General features: G+C 39.2%; 2 protein-coding genes across 9 annotated transcripts in view; one reads left to right on the top strand and one right to left on the bottom strand.

The window, feature by feature from the left end:
* Positions 1–6,293: 6,293 nt before the first annotated feature.
* Positions 6,294–10,214, top strand: faim2b (Fas apoptotic inhibitory molecule 2b). Of its 2 annotated transcripts, none has more exons than XM_085159779.1 (12): positions 6,294–6,549; positions 6,986–7,031; positions 7,295–7,362; positions 7,463–7,527; positions 7,645–7,698; positions 7,810–7,860; positions 8,993–9,032; positions 9,139–9,176; positions 9,258–9,345; positions 9,431–9,526; positions 9,734–9,787; positions 9,901–10,214. In XM_085159779.1, exons 1-12 carry the CDS (start codon positions 6,535–6,537, stop codon positions 10,048–10,050), a joined length of 765 nt encoding a protein of 254 aa, XP_085015905.1. In that variant the 5' UTR covers positions 6,294–6,534; the 3' UTR covers positions 10,051–10,214. The 2 variants fall into 2 exon arrangements, with proteins under 2 accessions (XP_085015905.1, XP_085015904.1); XM_085159778.1 differs by having other exon boundaries at positions 6,983–7,031.
* Positions 10,215–15,214: 5,000 nt separating this feature from the next.
* The window catches only part of LOC146518661 (RNA-binding motif, single-stranded-interacting protein 2-like), a 31,182-nt gene continuing 27,111 nt past the window's right edge, over positions 15,215–19,285 (bottom strand). For 5 of the 7 annotated variants that reach the window (XM_085159775.1, XM_085159776.1, XM_085159777.1 and 2 more), the window contains exons 11-14: positions 18,988–19,098; positions 18,777–18,857; positions 17,560–17,647; positions 15,215–15,855 (exon numbers count right to left, since the gene is read on the bottom strand). In XM_085159775.1, the coding sequence (XP_085015901.1) occupies positions 17,567–17,647; positions 18,777–18,857; positions 18,988–19,098 (273 nt within the window). In that variant the 3' untranslated portion in view covers positions 15,215–15,855; positions 17,560–17,566. Of the gene's footprint in view, positions 15,856–17,555; positions 17,648–18,776; positions 18,858–18,987; positions 19,099–19,285 lie in introns of all 7 variants that reach the window. The other 2 variants (XM_085159772.1, XM_085159774.1) reach the window with 2 other exon arrangements.

Raw genomic sequence — 19,285 nt, 5'->3', positions numbered from 1 at the left:
GTTCTTCATGAGTAAAGTCTTGTTACCAGACACGAGGCAAAGCCCTGGAGAAATCATTGATATAAACATTTAGGAGCAAGTTGCATAAACTGCAGCTCTGCCTTTAATAAGGCTCCATAATGTGCTCAGTCACTGGCATTGCTTGTTTTAAAAGGAAATGATTTAGACAAGTGCGTCACACCCAGAATCATGCATCACAATAGCACAGCTTCAATTATATTTCTAGGTCTGACAGGCTTTTGACTGACTCGTGTATTTTCGAAACAAACATACTAAAGAAGCTGTGACTGCTCATAAGAATATAGCAGTCACAGATCCAACAGTATTACGTGAAAAAAATTAGCAATAGTACACATTTTCCTCGGTGCCAAAAAATGAAAAATGAGTACGAACCAGAAGCTGACATCTATTTATCTACGAACGCACCTGCACTTTTACTGTCATTGATCCATCTGAAAGAAATACTGGAAGTCTGCAACGGGGAGAGCCTATAGTCCCTAGGGGTGCTTTGTTCCAGTCATGCCCATAAATCATGTTGGTCTACGCCTGCCGCCTACTGGACAGCACGGTAATGGCAGGAGCACGTTTTAGCCTCCCACTAGATGTGTTACAAGTTGTAACACATCTGTCATATGATAATCGTACAAAAATACTGAATGAGCTACAAGATCATCACCAAAAAGCTTGGTGAGAAGGTGACAACTGTCGGTGTGGTTATTTGGACATGGAAGAAATTTAAATTCCCCCTTCAATCCCCCTCAGTCTGAAGCTCCATTCAAGATCTTGCCTCATGGGGTGAGGATGATCAAGAGAAAAGTGGTGCATCAGCCCAAAGGAGGAACGAGGACCTTGCTAAAAATCGGAAAGCAGTTGGGACTACAGTCACCAAGAATACCATTTGTAACACTACATTTTAATGCATTCAAATCCTGCAGCGTCCGCCAGGTCCCCTCAAGAAGTACGGATCCGTCTTAAGAAAATATAGTGGTGAGATGAAACCAAAATCAAGCTCAACACCATCCCCACAGTCAAGCATGAAGGTGGAAACATTATGCTTTGGGACTGTTTTTCTGCTAAGGGTACAGGATGACTTCACTGCATTATGGAGTCAATAGACTTTAAAATCTTGGACAAGAACTTCCCTCCTTCAGCCAGAACATTGAACATGGGTCATGATGAGTCTTTACAGTTACAGCCAAGGCAACAAAGTCTCAAAAGAAGAAGACGAAGGATAAGAAGTGGCTTAGCTGATCTCCAGACCTCTGGAGGTCAGTCTGCTATAACACTGGACACTGGGGATAGCTCAGGATGATTCTCATTAGGCTAATGTAACTGCTTTATATAAGAATAACCAGCGTGTTCACAGCCATAGCTAGCAGCATAGCCACAATAAGTCATAGCTACCAGATTACCCATAGGCAAAGCAAAATGACTGCCCTAGAAACAACAGTTTAGGGGGGGAAACAGTTAAGGGAAAAAAGTTTTACCTTTGGTAAATCATCTGCAAGGTTTTGCTCACATAATCTTCTCCCGAAGGCTGAAAGTGCTCCTCCATCATACTTTCATTTTTACCAGGCAGATTAATCAAATTGAAAGTGGGCTGTTGTTTTCCTTTCTTTTTTCACTTTGTTATTATGTAACAGAATTAAAGGACCCCCAGAAACCCTTCCACCTACAACTTCACAAAATTATGACTTTAGTCTGCTGATAAAATCGGTGCTTCCTAATCATACCGTAAAAACCGTATTTTCGTTTTACTTCCTTACTGTCAATTTCAATTTACAAACATCTCTGCAAGCAGTAATCACAGCCGAGATTTCCTTTTAAATGTTCCCAGTTTCAGTAATAGCAAATCATGCAAGGCCAACAACATTAGAAGTCTGGAGGTTTAGGTTGAGCCTAGACTAGACTACATAACCTCCTCTCACATCACGATTTGAAACAAACGGAACATACTGTTTTACCCCTCTCTCTTTCTGGTTGACTTTTCTCTGGGGAATAAAAAACAGAAAGCTTGTAAAAGTCTGGTATTTACTTTGTCAGTGATGCAGGTCTGGCCACCACATGGGACATATTTCTCTTGGCTTCTTTCGCCATCTAGTGGTCACAGGAAACTTTGACGTTAGAATTAGTATGGAGTGAATCTGGGATTGTTGCCCCCAAGCGGCCGACAGACTGTCCTCTGTGTCTTTGTAAACGACCATCTCTCTGTCTCTCTCTTTTCTTTAAGCATTGTGTTATTGTGCTCTGGTTTAGGGAATAGCAAAATCAGAACAGTTTTATTATAATGATTTTTTTCCCGAACATTTATGACATTACAATGCAAAAAAATATGAAACAAATTCATCAATCATCCTTGGCTGCAGTCAAACAAGCTCCATCACTCTTAATATATATAGTATATAGTGCACCGCCAACTTTTCTATTATTATATGTTTTCAAATGCTCCAGCTACCCATCTCACAGGCCCACCTTTGGACTGATGGCACTCCCTTTCACTTACAAACTGCCTAGAAGAATCGGCCTTGCTCTCATAATACTAGACTGAATCCAACTCCTTTTCTTTTCATTTTTTTCTTTGTTTTATTTTTGTTGTTGTTCCTGACTGCTAATGTATCAATCAGAATTATTGTCTAACGGCCAAAAAAAAAAAGCCAAACAGATTTACTTTCTCAAGTGGACCATTTGCTATAATGAATGTCATTATTTCATAGTCATTTTTTATCAGAACTTTTACAGTTATTACAATCACAACAGGCAAGACTGAGTGATTGAAAGGAAAAATAGTAAAGAAAGAGAAGTTGGGGAGAAAGTTCACAGAAGGACAGGGAGAGAAAAATAGTAAAGAGGAGGGAGAGAGAGAACATCTGCTTCAACACCTGCTGAAGGAAGAAGCAGAAACAAAACAACAAAAACACAGAAGGGAAACCATGTTAACAAGCAACATATGTTTAAGTAACAGCAAACAATAAATGTTACTGAACAGCACACAGTACTACTAACAGAAGATGTGTTCATTGGCAGCAGCCGACCAAGATAGTGTGTGCCTGAGTACCTGTTTGTACACCTTTGTGCACACCTGTGAGTGTCAATGCGCTTGTGTTCAAGGTTTCTTCATTTAAGTGTCTGATTGTGTGTGTGGGGAACCAGGGCCGCAGACATTCAGAGGCCCCCCAGAGCACAAGAGCCCCAGGAGGACCACCATAGTGACAATTGTGGACCCCAACCAGAGAAGACGAGAGGAGAGCCCCTGGAGAGGGGTCACCCAGCAGCCACAGTGTAGAAGCCCAAGGGGGCCGTGGTGACTGGCCCGCAGGCTTACCACACAACTGGCTGCGCCAGAGCAGACCGAGCTCCGGGCCCAGGGACCCAAGACCTGTGGCAACCTCCCAGCATGTGACCGACAAAGTCAGGAGGGCCAGGCTCCACCGAGCAGCTGCCGGAGTGAGCCAGTACACACCTGAGGACTCAGCCCCAGACACTGAGTACCACCAATGCACTGGCGGGTGGGTGGGGGTGGGGGTCTGAGATGTTCTGAGAGAGGCGGAGGTGGAGACCTGACCTGACACATAGACACAGATACAAACATGCATTCTCACGCTCACACTTTCCGAACATGAAGACACACTCACGCTCTCCATACACACACTATACTCCCTGGTGCCGGCACCTACACCCCCAGAGGGGCAATCAACCTCCAGACTCCAGACAAGATGGTCCGCTTTCCTCTAGGGTGGAGACAACAGACAGCCTTTGTCCACGCAGCAGCAGAGCAGCCCACCAGCCTGCATGGGTTTGCCATCACCTGTCCAGTTTGACTCGTCTCCCAAAATCAGAATTCCCTCACCTTATCACATGACCATAAACATGAATTCAATTTCTTTGTTTAAACTTGCGTCTCCAACAGTTTGGAGTAGGCCTTGGCGCAAGTCTCAAGAGTCTGGAGGGAGTCCAATAAAACAGATGCGTAATCTGAAACTGAATAACACATGTCCTGAAAAAACAAGTTTTACCTTAATGTGACATGACACACTGCTTTGCATAGGTCTTCATTTACCCCTAACTACTTTTGCTAAGAAAATGGGAAGGTGATGCTGTCATATATTGAAACAAATGCAGAAACGCATGGACATTTAGTATATAAGACAAAAACAGAGTTAGCAAAGTACTAATGAGCTTGAAAGTCAATACTTTAGGTCCATTTTTATTCACAATTTATTCACACAGCCTGAATTCTCTTAGACTAGCTTTCTAAATTAGGTAGTCTTCAGGAATAATCCCGTGGGCTTCTTGGAGAACATTTAAAGCTCTTCTTTAGATGTTTTCTGCTTTCTGTTCTCTGTCAAGACGAACAGAACAGAAGTGGCCTGGTCAAAGTCCCGACTCAAACCTGATAGAAATGCTTTGGTAAGACCTTGAACACTTCGTTCATGCTTGAAAAAGATTTAATGTTGCTGAAATAAAACAGTTCTGCAAAAAAGAGTTCTTACTGCCACATGTCTTAATAACAAGCAGGTATTAAGTTGAGGGAGAAATTACTTTTTCCACACAGGGTCAGGCTGGTTTGGATAATTTTAAAAAATGAAATCACCATTGAAAAAGTGCATGTTATATTTACTAGGGTTAATTTTGTCTGGCTCCTTATTGATCTTTAAGGAGAGGTCAGAGGTCAAATGTGACATGATATCTTAAATCAGGGGTGTCAAACTCAAATACACAGTGGGCCAAAATTCAAAACTGGAACAAAGGCTAACATTAATATTTATTGAAAAAAAAAATCTTCCTCCAGATATAAGAATGAATCTTTTCTTATGGACTCAAACAAGTTTTGCTGAAAAACTGAATATGGAACAAGCAAAGCTTAATACTAAACAATATATATATTAGCTGTATAATACCAGTAGGCCAGCTCTAATAGTAATTTGGTATGGCTTCGCGGCCAGAGTTTGACACCTATGTCTTAAATCTTTAAATAGCACTTTCTATATGTTGACAACACACTTCTAAGAATGATACTTTCTAAGCTATGATGCTTTTTGTCAATTTTCAACTAATAAATCATTAAGTTGACCTTGGCAACGTTGGTGTAAGACAGATTTTAATGGATTGTCAAAATGACCCCCTCTACACCCGACAAAGTGTTCTCAGAATTCATTCAAAACTTTCTGAGCTATTGTGTTTACAGGCAGAATGACACCTACACAAAGCAGACACCTACTCCAGAGCAGAGCACGAGAGAAAACCAGTTCTTGGAAGCACGTTATAAAATCTAGCCAGAGATTAGACAAGAGCAGTTTTTTAGTATTGTAGAGAGGCTTTGAGGTAACAGTTTTTTAAATTTAAATATTTATCTATTTTTTTTTTTATAGAGATCTGTATTTATTTAAAGTGTACACATTTAGGGACTTGTTGTTGCAACATTTTCTAGATCCAGCATGATTTCCTCCTTATGGGAGACAAAGTAATCTCATCCTACTGACTGACGATGTTTAGTTTGTGGCTGGAAACAAACTTCCAGTTGTGCATTTGAGAAAATATTGAATATTGATATAAACATTTTAATAAAGTATAAATGATTACCCACACAACTGTGCTTATTAAAGAGGGGAACAGTACAATACATCTGAGTAAAAGCAGATTAGAGGTGATCACTTGCCGGTAAATCTCAGTGTATTCTCCATAATGTTCTTAACTCCATGCTAATTAGTGATTTGTGTCTGTTACTAAAGCAGTGTCTTACATAAAAACATGATGTCATTTGTTTACCCAACCTGTTTGCTAAAAATAAGCAAACAAAGAAAAGCTACTTCCAACTGTACCCTACTGTACTTTTACACCCCCGCAGTCAAAGATGTCACCAGACTGATGGACCCACATTAATGCAATTGATTGGTAGTTTTTTGATGGGTATAATATATCTGAATTTTCCAATAAATCTGTAAATATGTGTTTTTTAAAAAGACATTTTTCTGTCATATCAACATTGCCGCACTGTTCTCTTTGTATTTTTTATACCTCAAAATGGATTAAAAATAATAATGTAATATCATCTGTAGCTCAGACATGTAAATCCCTCTGCTTGCTTTGCACTATTATGAGTAATTGACCCTGAATACTGTTCAGAACAATTGTCCACCCCCGTTAAGCAACAGCAGTGGCACACTCTGGTGGGATCTGAGTGTTTTGGGCCTACCTGGACGTTGCTAGAACGACCTCTTTAGGGCTGGGACAGGGGTGGTGTGGGATCAGGGTTAGAGGGAGATTAACTACATGGCAGCCTATAAAGCTCCAGTGTAATCCGCACACTGCAGACAAAATCAGAGCAACAACTACTGCGCAAACAACCTTTTTTTCCCCACTCACAACAGCTTTTGGAGCCACAGAAGCGACATAGAACGAAAGAAGAAGCCTAGGAACTGTACATATTTGGGATTTAACAGCTTCACATCATTAAACAAACAAACCCCATTTCACCAAGGATTTCAGAAGAGTGTTCCTTCATCAGAACCATAAAGGCGAAAAAAGGGAAAAAACATGAAAAAGGGAAAGGTATGTTTTCATCTTTCCTGACTTAAAATAAAGCTGTAACAAAATGCCTTCATTAAAGTGACAGATTTGTTTACATATGAGACGTGTTATAGTGAAAGATTGTTAGAATTATTAATTCTTTTTAGAGGTATGCTCTAAAAAAGCTTACAAACTCGATCAACATCCAACATGATCAGAGAAACAGTTTAAAGGTTTTATGTCTATGAACATACATACATACAGTTTATGTATATAATCCTTTTTGTTAATCAAACATGGGGCTTTTATAGTCAGATCTGCAATGAAAAGTATCTCCTGTACTATTTAGTTTTTTATTTAAATGTGCATATAAAGCAAAAAGGGTGTAGAATAGCTGGCACATGTGTCTAACACTGTACTGTGGCTGTAAACGCAGTTATTGTTCCTTCATATACTAATTATGATTGCGTACCAGCAGGTGAGCAATGACAATGAGCCTCCCAGCTATCAAGAGGCAACAGCAGGTGAGTAAAGTATCCTGCTGGTTACAGATATGTGAGAACTGGCTGTTCTCTAGTTTAGACCTGTAATAGTCAAAGCTGCTTGGTAACAGGTGAAACAATGTGAATGAAAAATAATGTTAGTTTTTTGTTTAGCTTCATTTTAAATGCAAATAATAATCTTTTCACTTAGTTATTAAAAATGATGTAGGTAATCAGAGCAATGCTACAATGTGATGTCATGAAGTTCAGCTTTGAAACGCCTCCACCCTGCCTCTTTTTTTCAGGCTATGCTGAGATGGAGGCCCAGTTCGCCTGGGATGATAAGACCATCCGGCGGACTTTCATCAGGAAGGTACTGGAAGAAAAATAAACCCCAAACAAAACCCCATGAAAACATAAATTAATAAAAGGAAATGCCACATCACTCTGACACAGCGTTTGTCCACCTGCAGGTCTACGCCATTCTCATGGTTCAGCTGTTTGTGACCGTGGGCGTTGTTGGTCTCTTCACATTTTGGTAAGTACGTCTGTATTTATTCTGCTCAACTTTACTGTCATTTTCTAAAAAAGCTTTTTCTACTTTATTCTATGAAGCACCAGTTTACTTTCTTTTTGGTCGCTGCTTTGATTTCAGTGAACCAGTGAGGTTTTTTATTCAGACTCATCCTGGCTTGTACTCGGCATCCTAGTAAGTAAAAAAACAAAACAAAAACAAAAACAACACAGATGAAAACTCATATTACACTCACATAAATTTCATGTACATTTTGAAATTGTCTTTGATCTTTTTTTCTTTTAGTCTCATGTTTTTTGCCACCTACATTGCACTGTCCTGCTGTGGAGACCTGAGGTAAACCGTCTTTGTAGAAATAAACAGCACAAAATTTCATTGTTACGCTGATGACCTGCAGCTTTATGTTCCTTTAACCATTGGAAATTGTGCTGAAGTCTCTAAACTTGTTTATCTGCAATTAAGGGCTGGTTATTGGATAATTTCTTGCTCCTAAATACGGATAAGACAGAGTTGGTGGTCATTGGGCCACACACATTTCAGCACTTGTCCCAAAATTTCATCTTGAAAATTGATGACAGTGCCATAAATTGCAGGAACAAGGTAAAAAACCTGGGTGTGTGGTTCGACATGGTGCTCTCCTTTGAATCTCATGTAAAAGAGACCGCCTTTTATTATTTGAGGAACATCGCCAGAATCAGACAAGTTTTGTCAAGCGACACTGCAGAGGTTCTTGTCCATGCATTAGTGTCTTCCCCTATTGATTATTGCAATGCTCTTTTTTCTGGCCTACCAAAGAAAAGTTTTAGAGGTTTTACAGATGGTGCAAAATGCAGCTGCTCACATTTTAACAAGAACTGGGAAATTTGAGCACATTACCCCTGTTCTGAGATCTCTGCATTGGCTACATTGTCAGGGTCGAGCAGATTTTAAGGTCCTGCTGCTCACCTACAAGGCTTTAAACGGATTGGCACCTACATACTTCTCCGACCTTTTACATCTTTATGTTCCATCTCGTGCTCTACGATCTCAGGACTCTGGCCTTCTAAAGGTTCCTAGAGCCAGAAAAAAGACAATTGGAGAGCGTGCTTTTTCTTTTCGTGCCCCGTTTCTGTGGAACAACCTCCCTCAAGATATTCGGCAGGCATGCTCTGTGGAGGTTTTTAAAACTAAGTTGAAGACACATTTGTTCCCCTTATCCTACATGTCTTAATTCTATGGCTTTTAGTTTTTAAATTTTTATTGTTTTTAACTTGTATTGTGTCTCTTACCTGTATTGCTATGTATCACTTTTATTTTATTTATCCCTTTAGTTGTACAGCACTTTGTTTGAAAGCGCTTTATAAATAAAGTTATTTTTATTAATAAAAATTCAAGAAACAACTGAAAAGATGCTCTTTTGCAAAAAACTCTATAAAATGTGTCTCTGTGTGCATAAATAACAAATCTACTGTCTTTTCTGTCGAAACAGGAGGCAATTTCCTTGGAATATAATTCTTTTAGTTCTCTTTGTGAGTAACATGCAGTGTAAAATACAAACCTTATACAATAATAAAGCCTGCCGTCACTCAGCCTCTATCCTAATAAGCTATTTTTTTAATCAACTTTTCCCTACAGACTCTGAGCATGGCCTTCATGATGGGATTTCTGTCAAGGTAAATACACCTGCGGATGTGAGAACCATCTGTGTCTTTTCAAGCTGAAAGAGAAAATGTATATGTTTGTGCTTCCTCCAGCTTTTACAACACCAAGTCAGTGGTGCTGTGCCTGGGAATCACAGCTCTGGTGTGTCTTTCTGTCACCATCTTCAGCTTCCAGAGCAAGGTGCGAACTGCTTCAAACTAGAACTTCAAACTGCTTTGAACAAAACAAAACACAATAAAAGACACATCTTCTTCCTCTCTTGCAGATTGATGTCACCTCTTGTCAGGGAGTCCTGTTTTCTTTGTGTATGGTCATGCTCATCTGTGCCATCGCCATCTCCGTTGTCGTCCCTTTTGGATACGTGAGTTTAAACACGTACATCCTTCCAGAAGGAAACCAAATGAGCTGCAATTAACGAGTTAAACAAAAGTAGTTGGGTTAATGCGTCAGGTACTGCATTAATGGAAGAAGGATTAGCCTCAGATAATCTTGCACTGTGCTGTCTTGCTTAAATTAGCATCCCTGCTAGCCTTCTTAAAAGTGTTTTGTAATGCATTTTATCTCACAGGTACCTTGGTTACATGCCACCTATGCTGTAATAGGAGCCATCCTCTTTACTCTGGTGAGAATCACACGGCCTACCCCCCATCTTAGTTTCCAGCTAAGTTTTCAAATGATTACCTCGTGCTCACCTGCTCTGCTTGTTTTCTCCATTTGTGCCTTTCTCTGCCACAGTTCTTGGCGTTCGACACTCAGATGCTCTTAGGAAACAAGCGCTACGCCATCAGTCCAGAGGAATACATCTTTGCCACGCTCAGCCTCTACCTGGACATTATCTACCTTTTCAGCTTCCTGTTACAGCTCACGGGAGAAGGCCGGGAGTGAAGCCTGTTTTACACGTTTCTCCTGCATACCAAAGATGTTTCTCAGCTGAACTATTTGAACACTTGACTTGGATTTACCTCTCGACAGAACAACATGACTTCAAGGCTCATTGCAGCAACCTGTTTGCTCTTTCTTTAAGCGATGTGTTATCGATCTAACCTTTGTTTAACCTTTAAGTCTCTTCAGTTCATAATCTTCTTATCAAGGGAGACCCTGAAATCCCATCTTGAAATCCCATAGACTACACCGTCCAACTACTGCTAGGTGTTACCTTGGGAATCTATAAGTGTGTGTGTGTTTTGAATGCCATTTTGGACTCTTTAAGTGGATAAAAGCAGGTACAAACAGAGTTGGATGCATCACTCTGTTTATTCAGTCTTGAGCCAATAATGGGGTTGAGTTTGTTTTAATCATTTGTTTCACATCCAATATGTAGATGCACTTTTATACTTGTTTTTATTTTTATTCATTTCATTATATATGATAGGTTTAGTGTATTATCAGTATGTACTGTATGTGTGTAAGCTCAGACTGGGCATTGGTATTTTGGAGGCAGCAGCTACTGTATGAGTCAACAGACTTCAAGATGTAAAGAAAGCAAACAGCAACCACAAAGGGAAAATGTATTTAGAGTAAGTCAGAGTAAGAGAGTACATTTGACTGTTAGAGATCTGTTTACACTGGTGTTGAGAATTTACCGTGGCCTTTCAGCTGTTATAGAAAATAGTTTTAGATTAATAAGTTATTAATGGGAATGCTGGAAACTATTTGTAATGAATAAAAAACATTAGACATTTCTTTGCAAAGAACACGGGCTATGGACTTGTAAGTGGCAATGTAATTAAAGTAACATGAAACCTATCAAAAGTGTTAAAATTAACGTTACAGAATTAAACAATAATAACATTTCTTTGTATTGTATGTTTCTACAGAGCAAACTACACAATCCTTGTGGGGTTTGGAGTTGTGTGTACACTGACCAGTATTAGATACACCAAGCTAATGGCACAGATTCAACAAGGTGGAGGAAACATTCCTCAGAGATTTTAGTTCATACTGGCATCAATGGTCTCTGATCAGTGGTTGTTCATCAATGGTCAAAACATGAATATTACTGATCAAGAAACTGACCTTACAGCCCATTTTTTGTCAGTGGTGCTAGTTTCAGTCATTGTGTTGGGGAAACCTGCAGTCAGCTGAGCCTGAAGAAGTCACTTGGCATACTGCACTAACCCTCTTGGATCAGCCATCAAGATTGGCACACTGCTCATAAAGAGATGGAAATGGAAATTGCTATGCTATTAAATCAACTTTCTTTTCCATGTGTCAGAACATCAGGAGGTTGACTCGACCATATCTACATTCCTAAATGCACTGAGTTGTTGCCATGTTATTGGTTAAGTTTAAGCAGGTGGACTTTAGCTTCCTGCAAAAACTAATTCAATTTAAAGATTAAGAAAATAAGACTAATGATACTGCAAGATCAGCCGTCCATAATATGTAATATACACCCCTAATTTAGCAACAATTAAACAGCCAATAATAAATCACTCACAAAAACATTGAAACAAGACTTTTATTAAAAAAGAAAACTGACATATTCAAATTCAAAGAGAAAACCAAGAAAGAAGTAAAATCTCAATCAATTAAAAAACAAACAACAACAACAACAAAAGAAAAACAAAAACACAAGTTACAGACAATTTAGCAACTCTGGCACAGGAAGACAAAAGTAGCCAAATGGCATTTGCAAAATAACCAAATATCAAAACCTCTTTCCTCTAACAAAACTGTACAAAATGAGTTCTTGTATAAATAAGAAAACTATTCACAAACAGATAGTAAAATGCGCCAATCTGAATTTTCAAAAAGCTTGTGATCCACACAATACAGTTTATACAGTGTTGAGCTGTGTTTGTGGATCAAAAATGTTACTTTAAGACAGCATTTCTTGCTAAAATGATTGAATATTTATCTAGTTAAACTGTTCACTACTGCAACATATAGTAAACTGTAGTATTACACAACAGTATGACTCAGTTGTTTAAAAAGAAAGAAATTGCGAGACTGGTATTAACCAAACTGAAATAAAATGAAACATTTTGAAAATCCAGATGTGACGTTATTAAACCAGCTGTTTGGAAATCCTGTTTTAGCAGCAAAATGTTTTGAAACTATGAAATAAGCTGTCAAATTGACATTAGGATGGATACAAATAGCATTTATAAATCTATGCGGACTAAAAATGCAAGTGCAATGAGTTTTTTTTTTTTTTAATTTCAAATATTGTGTACTTTCCATGTAGTCTTAGTATTCCTATATTTGTTATGTCATTTAAAAGGCCAGTTCCTTTAGTTTCCTGTCATATCATCTCTGCTTTAAAATAAATAAATAAACACTGCATTGTAACAAGTGGTCATTTCATAGTTTCAAAATCTTGTTTTGTATTAAAAGTGATGGCTAATATATGGAATAGCATTTCTCAGAACATTTTCCTTCATGGTGCGCTGAATCTGAAAACTTGCAAGTCACTGTGTTTTCTGGACAGGTTATAATTCATAATAAAAAAATTAAAAATCACAAAAACACACAAGAAGAAAGGGAAAAAATGGTGAAAGAAGTGCAAGGAAAGACAGGCTATTTACAAAATCTGCTTGTGTCTGAAAATGTTCGTGTTTGCACCAATCGTAAAATCTGTGCTCCGTTTTTCTTAATGTCCGTTGAGTCAAGAGCCCGACCGATATAGGATTCTAAGACCGATACTAGTACCGATAGCTGGTGATTCAAATATTGGCTGATGCTTTTTTTTCTTTCAACATAAATTTTTTGGTTTGTAGATTTGTTTTTGTGTCCTTACTAAGACAATATGACAATGCTATCTAAAAATAATGTTTTCTTATCATGAGTTGTGGATTACTTGTTTATGCTGCTCGGATCAGCCGGTTGTTGTTTTGCAGAATTCCAAACATGTGCCCTCTGGTGGACAAACCATGCAGTGTCAACACATAACATGGTGGAAAGGTGTTTCTCCTGTCTCATCTTCGCTTAGCGGGCATTATAAATGTTGACACCGACATATCGGCAATCAGCTAATAATATCGGCAGGCAATATATCGGTCGGGCTGTAGCTGAGTTCAGTAAAGTCTGCTCGCATGCTGTCCTGCACTCATTATGTAAGCTAAGGGGAACTAGGGTTAACCAGCTGGATTTGTTCTTTTCAAAAACACTTTCTAAGACAGAGCTGAAAAAGTCCTCAAACTGTAGTCATAATTTGGAATATTGAGTGTACGTTAACACTCTTATTGCCATCTTTCTCTTTCGTAGAGTCAATAAAAGGCATTTTATACCATTACACAAAACATACAAGCATCTTGGGAGGAGGACAGGAGATTGGAGACAACGGTGGGTGGCTAAAACATCTTTGGTTGCAGAAATGTACAACAGAAAAATTGCAAAAAACCAATGTAAGCCTTGGGGAAGATGTTATCTTGTTCGTCTTTTCACTGGATTCAAACATGAATGGTTAAAGAACAGGAAGAAAAGCTCCTGGTAACCCTACGTCTAACTCAACTGACTCAAAGTTCAAACAACCCTGCTGCCATTTCCACAGTATATACAAACTCATGTCAAATCTATGTGAAACCGGGCAGTTCGTCCAGAGGAAAAACATTAAGGCTTAGCTAGAAAGAGTTTTTGCAGACTTTTTTTTTTTTTTTATCACTCACAAAGTCATTCAGACTTGCTGTCTCACTAAAGGCTGTAAGAATCATCTTTAATGGCACTTCCATGGTCTAGTGAGCAGTCCTTTGTAAAACCATTATTTCTATTATCTACATATGTACAGTTTCTGATATCCGTATAAATTAAAGTTCAACATGTTTGGATGTACGTGGTGACAGCTTAACTTGATGTGCTGACTTAAAAAGCTGAAAACAGCCCAGGTTTGTGTGTTTATGAGCTTGTCCGAGCCCAATGCAGCAGCATCAGTAGAAGTGATTTGGATCAGCACTAAGTAAAGTCACTGTTTGGTTCAGCTCTCCACTCTGGAAGGCTTTCTGCTAAAGAGGCCAGACGCAATGTCGGGACAGACGACGCGAGGTTTGGAACAGAAATTCATGTGAAAAGAAAACAACGCGCACAAGAAAACAGCGTCAACAAAACAAACAAAAAAAACGACTCCATAAAAAGCTAAAAATCTACAGCTAAAATTGAATCTACTTGTAAGATTAACTCATCAAAAAATAAGGCAAATTAGCTCAAAGACTTTCAAGTGAAAGACAAGAGAGAGAGAGAGAAAAAACAGAAGACACTTAACTTTCTACAAACTTAAAAACAAAAATCACTGACAAAGAATCAAACTCAGGTGACAGCAGCATTGAAAAAAAAAGACTTACAGCTCCCTTTCCTCTCAAACAAATTATTCTCAGGGATTTTGTTAGTCTTCCATTCGATATCCCTCATTGCTTTCACTAAGCTATGTCTTAATTTAGTCACTGCATTTGCTCTTTGTTTTCACATAATCTCTCCTTTGTAATGCGTGCACACGTCACCACTTCAGGTAAAGGATGAATTCAATGATACCTGATGGTTCGCCACCACAAAACCGCTTAAAACCACTTCTCATGGACGAGGATGTAGTAAAGTATTAACTATTAACAGTAGGTGCAGGGTTTTTTGGAAGCATATGTGGACTGAGAGTGATCCAATCATAGAAAAATAATTAAAAATTAAATTCATGAGCCAAACACTGGAGCTCAGCTGGGGGGGGGAAGGCTCTTTCATGTTTTCATTGACTACAGTATTAAATAACTCTTTTGTATAAACATATGCCTCGCTGATCTAAAACCTCTAAAAAATAGAACTATAATTCAAATATAAATATAAATAATTGATTGTCTTTTGTTCTCTTATGAAAGAATGATTTAAAGTTAAACGAAAAAAAACAAGAAAGAGAAGAATTAATTTGACTAAACTATAAACAGTCAATGTTTGTCATCATCTGTGCGTGATGAGAAATCTCTGCAGCAGTTACAGGAAGAAGTAGCTTTAAACGGTTTGCCTCCCACAGTCAGAGCGACTCGACACACCAGACCAGCGGAAGTGTTTGTAAGGTGTTTTTTTTTGCTTTTTTTAAAATCTGTACAAATTGCCCCCCCTCCCCGCCCCCCGAACCCCACACACCCCAACCCGTCCCGCTGCTGCAAATAGAATGTCAAACAACAACAGACATCAGGAAATAAAAATAAACCTTTGCATATTTTACAAAAAAAAAAAAAAATCAAAAAGACACATTGTGTTTCAACTCTTCCTTGAATCACTCTGAAACATCCAGAATGCTCAGTTAAAAATAAGAATTTGCTATATTACGTACACAAAAATAATGCTCTGTCTTTTCCTCCTCTTTTAATTTTTTTTTTCAAAGAGTTTTTAAACTTCTTTTTTTGTTACGTTCCTTTTTTTCAGTTATCAAAATAGATCAAAGCTTCTCTCGAAGAAGATTCCCACCTTTGGTTGATCAGCTCTTGAGGATGTGAGCTGAAAAGTCTGATGATGTTAAGTGTTGTCCTTTTTCTTTAAACCCCCCCCAAAAAAGACCAAAACAAAAAACACAGAAATAGACAAACAACAGACAAACACACACACACGCACGCACACAAACAAACACACTCACAGGCATACACGCGTTCCTTTTGTCATCCATGTTCAAGTCGGGTTGCTTGGTGATGGTATGGAGCACAGATCTCTTCCAGCTGAATCCTGTTTGGTTGGATTCATTTCGCAGCCTCGGCCCCACCCTGCCGGGAGCTGCAAAACACACGACTCAGCGTTGACACTCTAAACCCACTCACGCACTTGCACTGATCATAGTTTAGAAAACATCGCATGAGATGCTTTTAGACCATAGCAGACATGATTAGCTAACGTCTGCCTCTTAAAATCATATTATGCAATATCAAATGATTCCTTCCTACTCCTTATTTTATTTGAGTTTTTTCAGCCGATGGATACACACGGCGGGACCGTCTACCTCTACGATCACTGAAAGCACGAACCACACCTGGTTTGGCTGCTATTGAGTTTAAAGTTGCGTCACTGTGCATACCTGGACCGCTTCCAGCACTGCAGCGACCTTTAGATGCCTGACTGGAAGTCTGTTCTTAGCAACCGCTGACCTCAAACTTACCTCCGAACAAACATAAACTTGGTGTCAGATAAAGCCGATGGTGATGACAGTTGGCTCCCGCTGAGGCAGTTTTCAAACCTTGGAGTGATTTATCACCTCGGGAAAATGATCCATCATCTGTTTTCTCCTTTTCTTTCTTTTCACAATCACCGGTTGATGCACCAATGAAGTACCCCAGAGTGAGACGACCACTCGGTGCAAATAGCCTCAGCCATGCTGCGGCCTGGCGTGAAAATGTTTTTTAGTCACAGCAGCACAATCTTCACTCACCGCATGCCCTGTGTTTTCAACCTCTTTACCATGAGGGTTGCAATTTTGACGCAGCAGAGAAGATCTGGTAACCACTGCGGATAGTTTAAAGTGGGAAGAATGGGGACTTCCAGGGTGGGATCTAAACATGGCAGCAGCAGCCCTGGATGTGGTGCACATGTCCAGGCAAGGATATGACAAACAGCATACAGGCTTATAGCTCATGAAATTAGAAATCTAGTATCTAATATCAGATTATAATCTTTCATAAGAGCAACTAAAAAAAAAGGATTTACAATAAAATAATGTCCAGCTTCGGAAAAGCATGTTCATTTATACACTCGGTGCTTAGTTCAGGCTCCTTCCCCTTGGCTTACTGCATCAACGCGATGTGGCATAGAGGCGATCAGCTTGTAGCTCTGCTACAAACAATTACATTTAAAATATTTGATATTTTGCTCTTCAACGGCTCAATAACTGAGAAATGTTTAACCACATATGTAGGTGGAGTGTACAGAGAATTTCTCAGTTTTTAAGTCCCTATACAAAGAACAACACTCATAAACATGCCCCCATCCAGACAGCCACAATGACCATCATGTCTTTATTGTCACCGTGGTTCAGAGGGTTGGGAAGTTCATCTTGCAACTGGAAAGTTGCCGGTTCGATCCCTCGCTCTGTCTGTCTCGGTCGTTGTGTCCTTGGGCAAGACACTTCACCTACCCTACCGCCTACTGGTGATGGCCAGAGGGGCCATCTGTCTGTAGCTTGCCTCCACCAGTGTGTGAATGTGAGAATGAATGAATAGTGGAATTGTAAAGCACTTTGAGGGTCTCAAAAAGCGCTATATAAATACAATCCATTATTATTATTATTTTTTTTCTAGAGTTTTTGATTTGTGGAAACCTCCTTAAAAAAAGTTATTTTAACTTAGTAATATTTTCACCATTGTAATCATCTGTGTCACTTTTAACCACGACTTATGTTTTCATTCATGCTCATCACAATTTTGCTAATTAAGCAATTTACAAACGTCTACATATTTGTAATTTGCAGGAAGGAGCGACCTTACCTACCTTAGCTTTACTTGGTGTGTTGGTATGAGTAGTTTGTGTGTTCTGTAGGAGTCTCCATTGCAACCTGCTGCTGCTGGCCACCGTTTTCCTGGGGTAAAAGAAAAGAAAAAAAAAAGTCATGTTTAGCAACTTAATAATTCATGACAACCACACAGATGTTAGCATAAAGGAGAGAGACGATATTTTAAAACTCCCTTCCTAATCACATTAAATGCATCTTATCCTTTTGTGTGCATGCACAAAGAGCAAATGTTGGATTTAAACTCACAGCCTCCCCCTTTCATGTGCTTTCTGTTGTACTTCATTCATAAATCATCCATTTTCTCATTCACAAGGTCACCTAAGAGGCCACCACCGCTATCACTGAGCTCCATTCAGCAAATGGCTTAAAAACACCCCACAGGTTCAGAGGCCCTACTGCAGAGCACTCTGCCTGGATCTGCCACAATACAGCCCTGGAACACACAGACTGCACAGTGATTGCCAAAGTAAATAAAGAAAGACATAAAGAAATTGCAAAGGCTTGCCCGGTTAGGTAATAGTCTTAAATCTGAGGTTCGCATATGGCTGCATTCAGGTTGTCAAAGGTTACACATGGACTCAGCCCAATGTGTGGCGGAAACAGAAGCAGACACTCCATTTATACAGGTTCTCCCAGCTGGAAATTCTCTTTGGTTCAAGCAGCAAACACATGTGCTGACCTGGAATAATCAGTCATTCAACAGATAATCAACACGATGAAAGAATTTTTGCTGCTTCTTAAAAGCACTTTTAAGTGGTGCTGTTTACCTAATAAAGCAATAAAATGACAGATGCTTTACAATATTTCATTATTTGACAATTTTTAATGAATCAAATATCTGGCAGATTTATGAATGAATAAGGAAAATGAGCAGTTGCAACCTAAACTAGGCACGTTTGTTTCACAGATGAAAAAGAAGGCAGGACAGCACTGCTAAGTCATTTTGATCTCAAAAACATCAACAAAATGACTTCACAGACACAGGGACGTACGCCGCAGTTAAAGGTTAAAAAGGCTCTCGGGATATCGAGTGAATTCAATCAGCCAGCTGGCACCTTTGAACAACCACCTCCATTACTTTAGCCACGTTCAATTATTAGTTACACAGTATGTCCCACAAAGGAGTTTTCATTTTGAGCCAGCCACTTCATGGAAAAAACAAAACATCATTAAGACATTAGGAAACGTTTCATACCTCTACTGGGACGCTGGAAGGAGGCACTGGGGTGTACTGGGGGATGTAGGTCCCCTGCATAGTTGTATTGGCCGGAATATACTGTAGGGAAGACAGGGAGGAAAATGAAATCTGTGACTGTGTGTTTAGTATTTCACGCAAATAATTACACTTGTAAATGTCGTTAGTGACAGGGACAGTTGTTTGTGTTTGTGTGTCCGTTGGTACTGACTGTGCCTGTGCTGCCCAGAGACAGGTGGCTTAGTTGCTGGGTGAGAGGTCCCATCATGGATGTGGGCTGGATGGACATGGCATGTTCCATTGTTGGGGTAATAACTGTACCCTACGAACGCACAGAGACACACACCTAAATGCAGTCCCAGAGTGTGACATGCATCACCTAGAAACTACATTTTGTTAAAATGTAGAGGTTAATATTCATCGTATTTTATTAATAACACTGGTACACGTTTAATATTTTTAAAAAAAACTGTAGATATCTACTGATGAAATAAAAGCCCTAGCTTGTG

The sequence above is a fragment of the Neolamprologus multifasciatus genome, chromosome 5, assembly GCF_963576455.1.
Source record: "Neolamprologus multifasciatus chromosome 5, fNeoMul1.2, whole genome shotgun sequence".
In the NCBI taxonomy this organism is placed as follows: domain Eukaryota; kingdom Metazoa; phylum Chordata; class Actinopteri; order Cichliformes; family Cichlidae; genus Neolamprologus; species Neolamprologus multifasciatus.
This window is presented reverse-complemented; position numbering and strand designations above follow the sequence as displayed.

What these genes read in the sequence shown, in the direction of transcription:
- faim2b (XM_085159778.1), top strand. An exon ending in CTATCAAGAGGCAACAGCAG is followed by an intron (nt 7,032 to 7,294) that starts GTGAGTAAAGTA and finishes TCTTTTTTTCAG; the next exon opens with GCTATGCTGAGATGGAGGCC. An exon ending in TAATTCTTTTAGTTCTCTTT is followed by an intron (nt 9,033 to 9,138) that starts GTGAGTAACATG and finishes TTTTCCCTACAG; the next exon opens with ACTCTGAGCATGGCCTTCAT.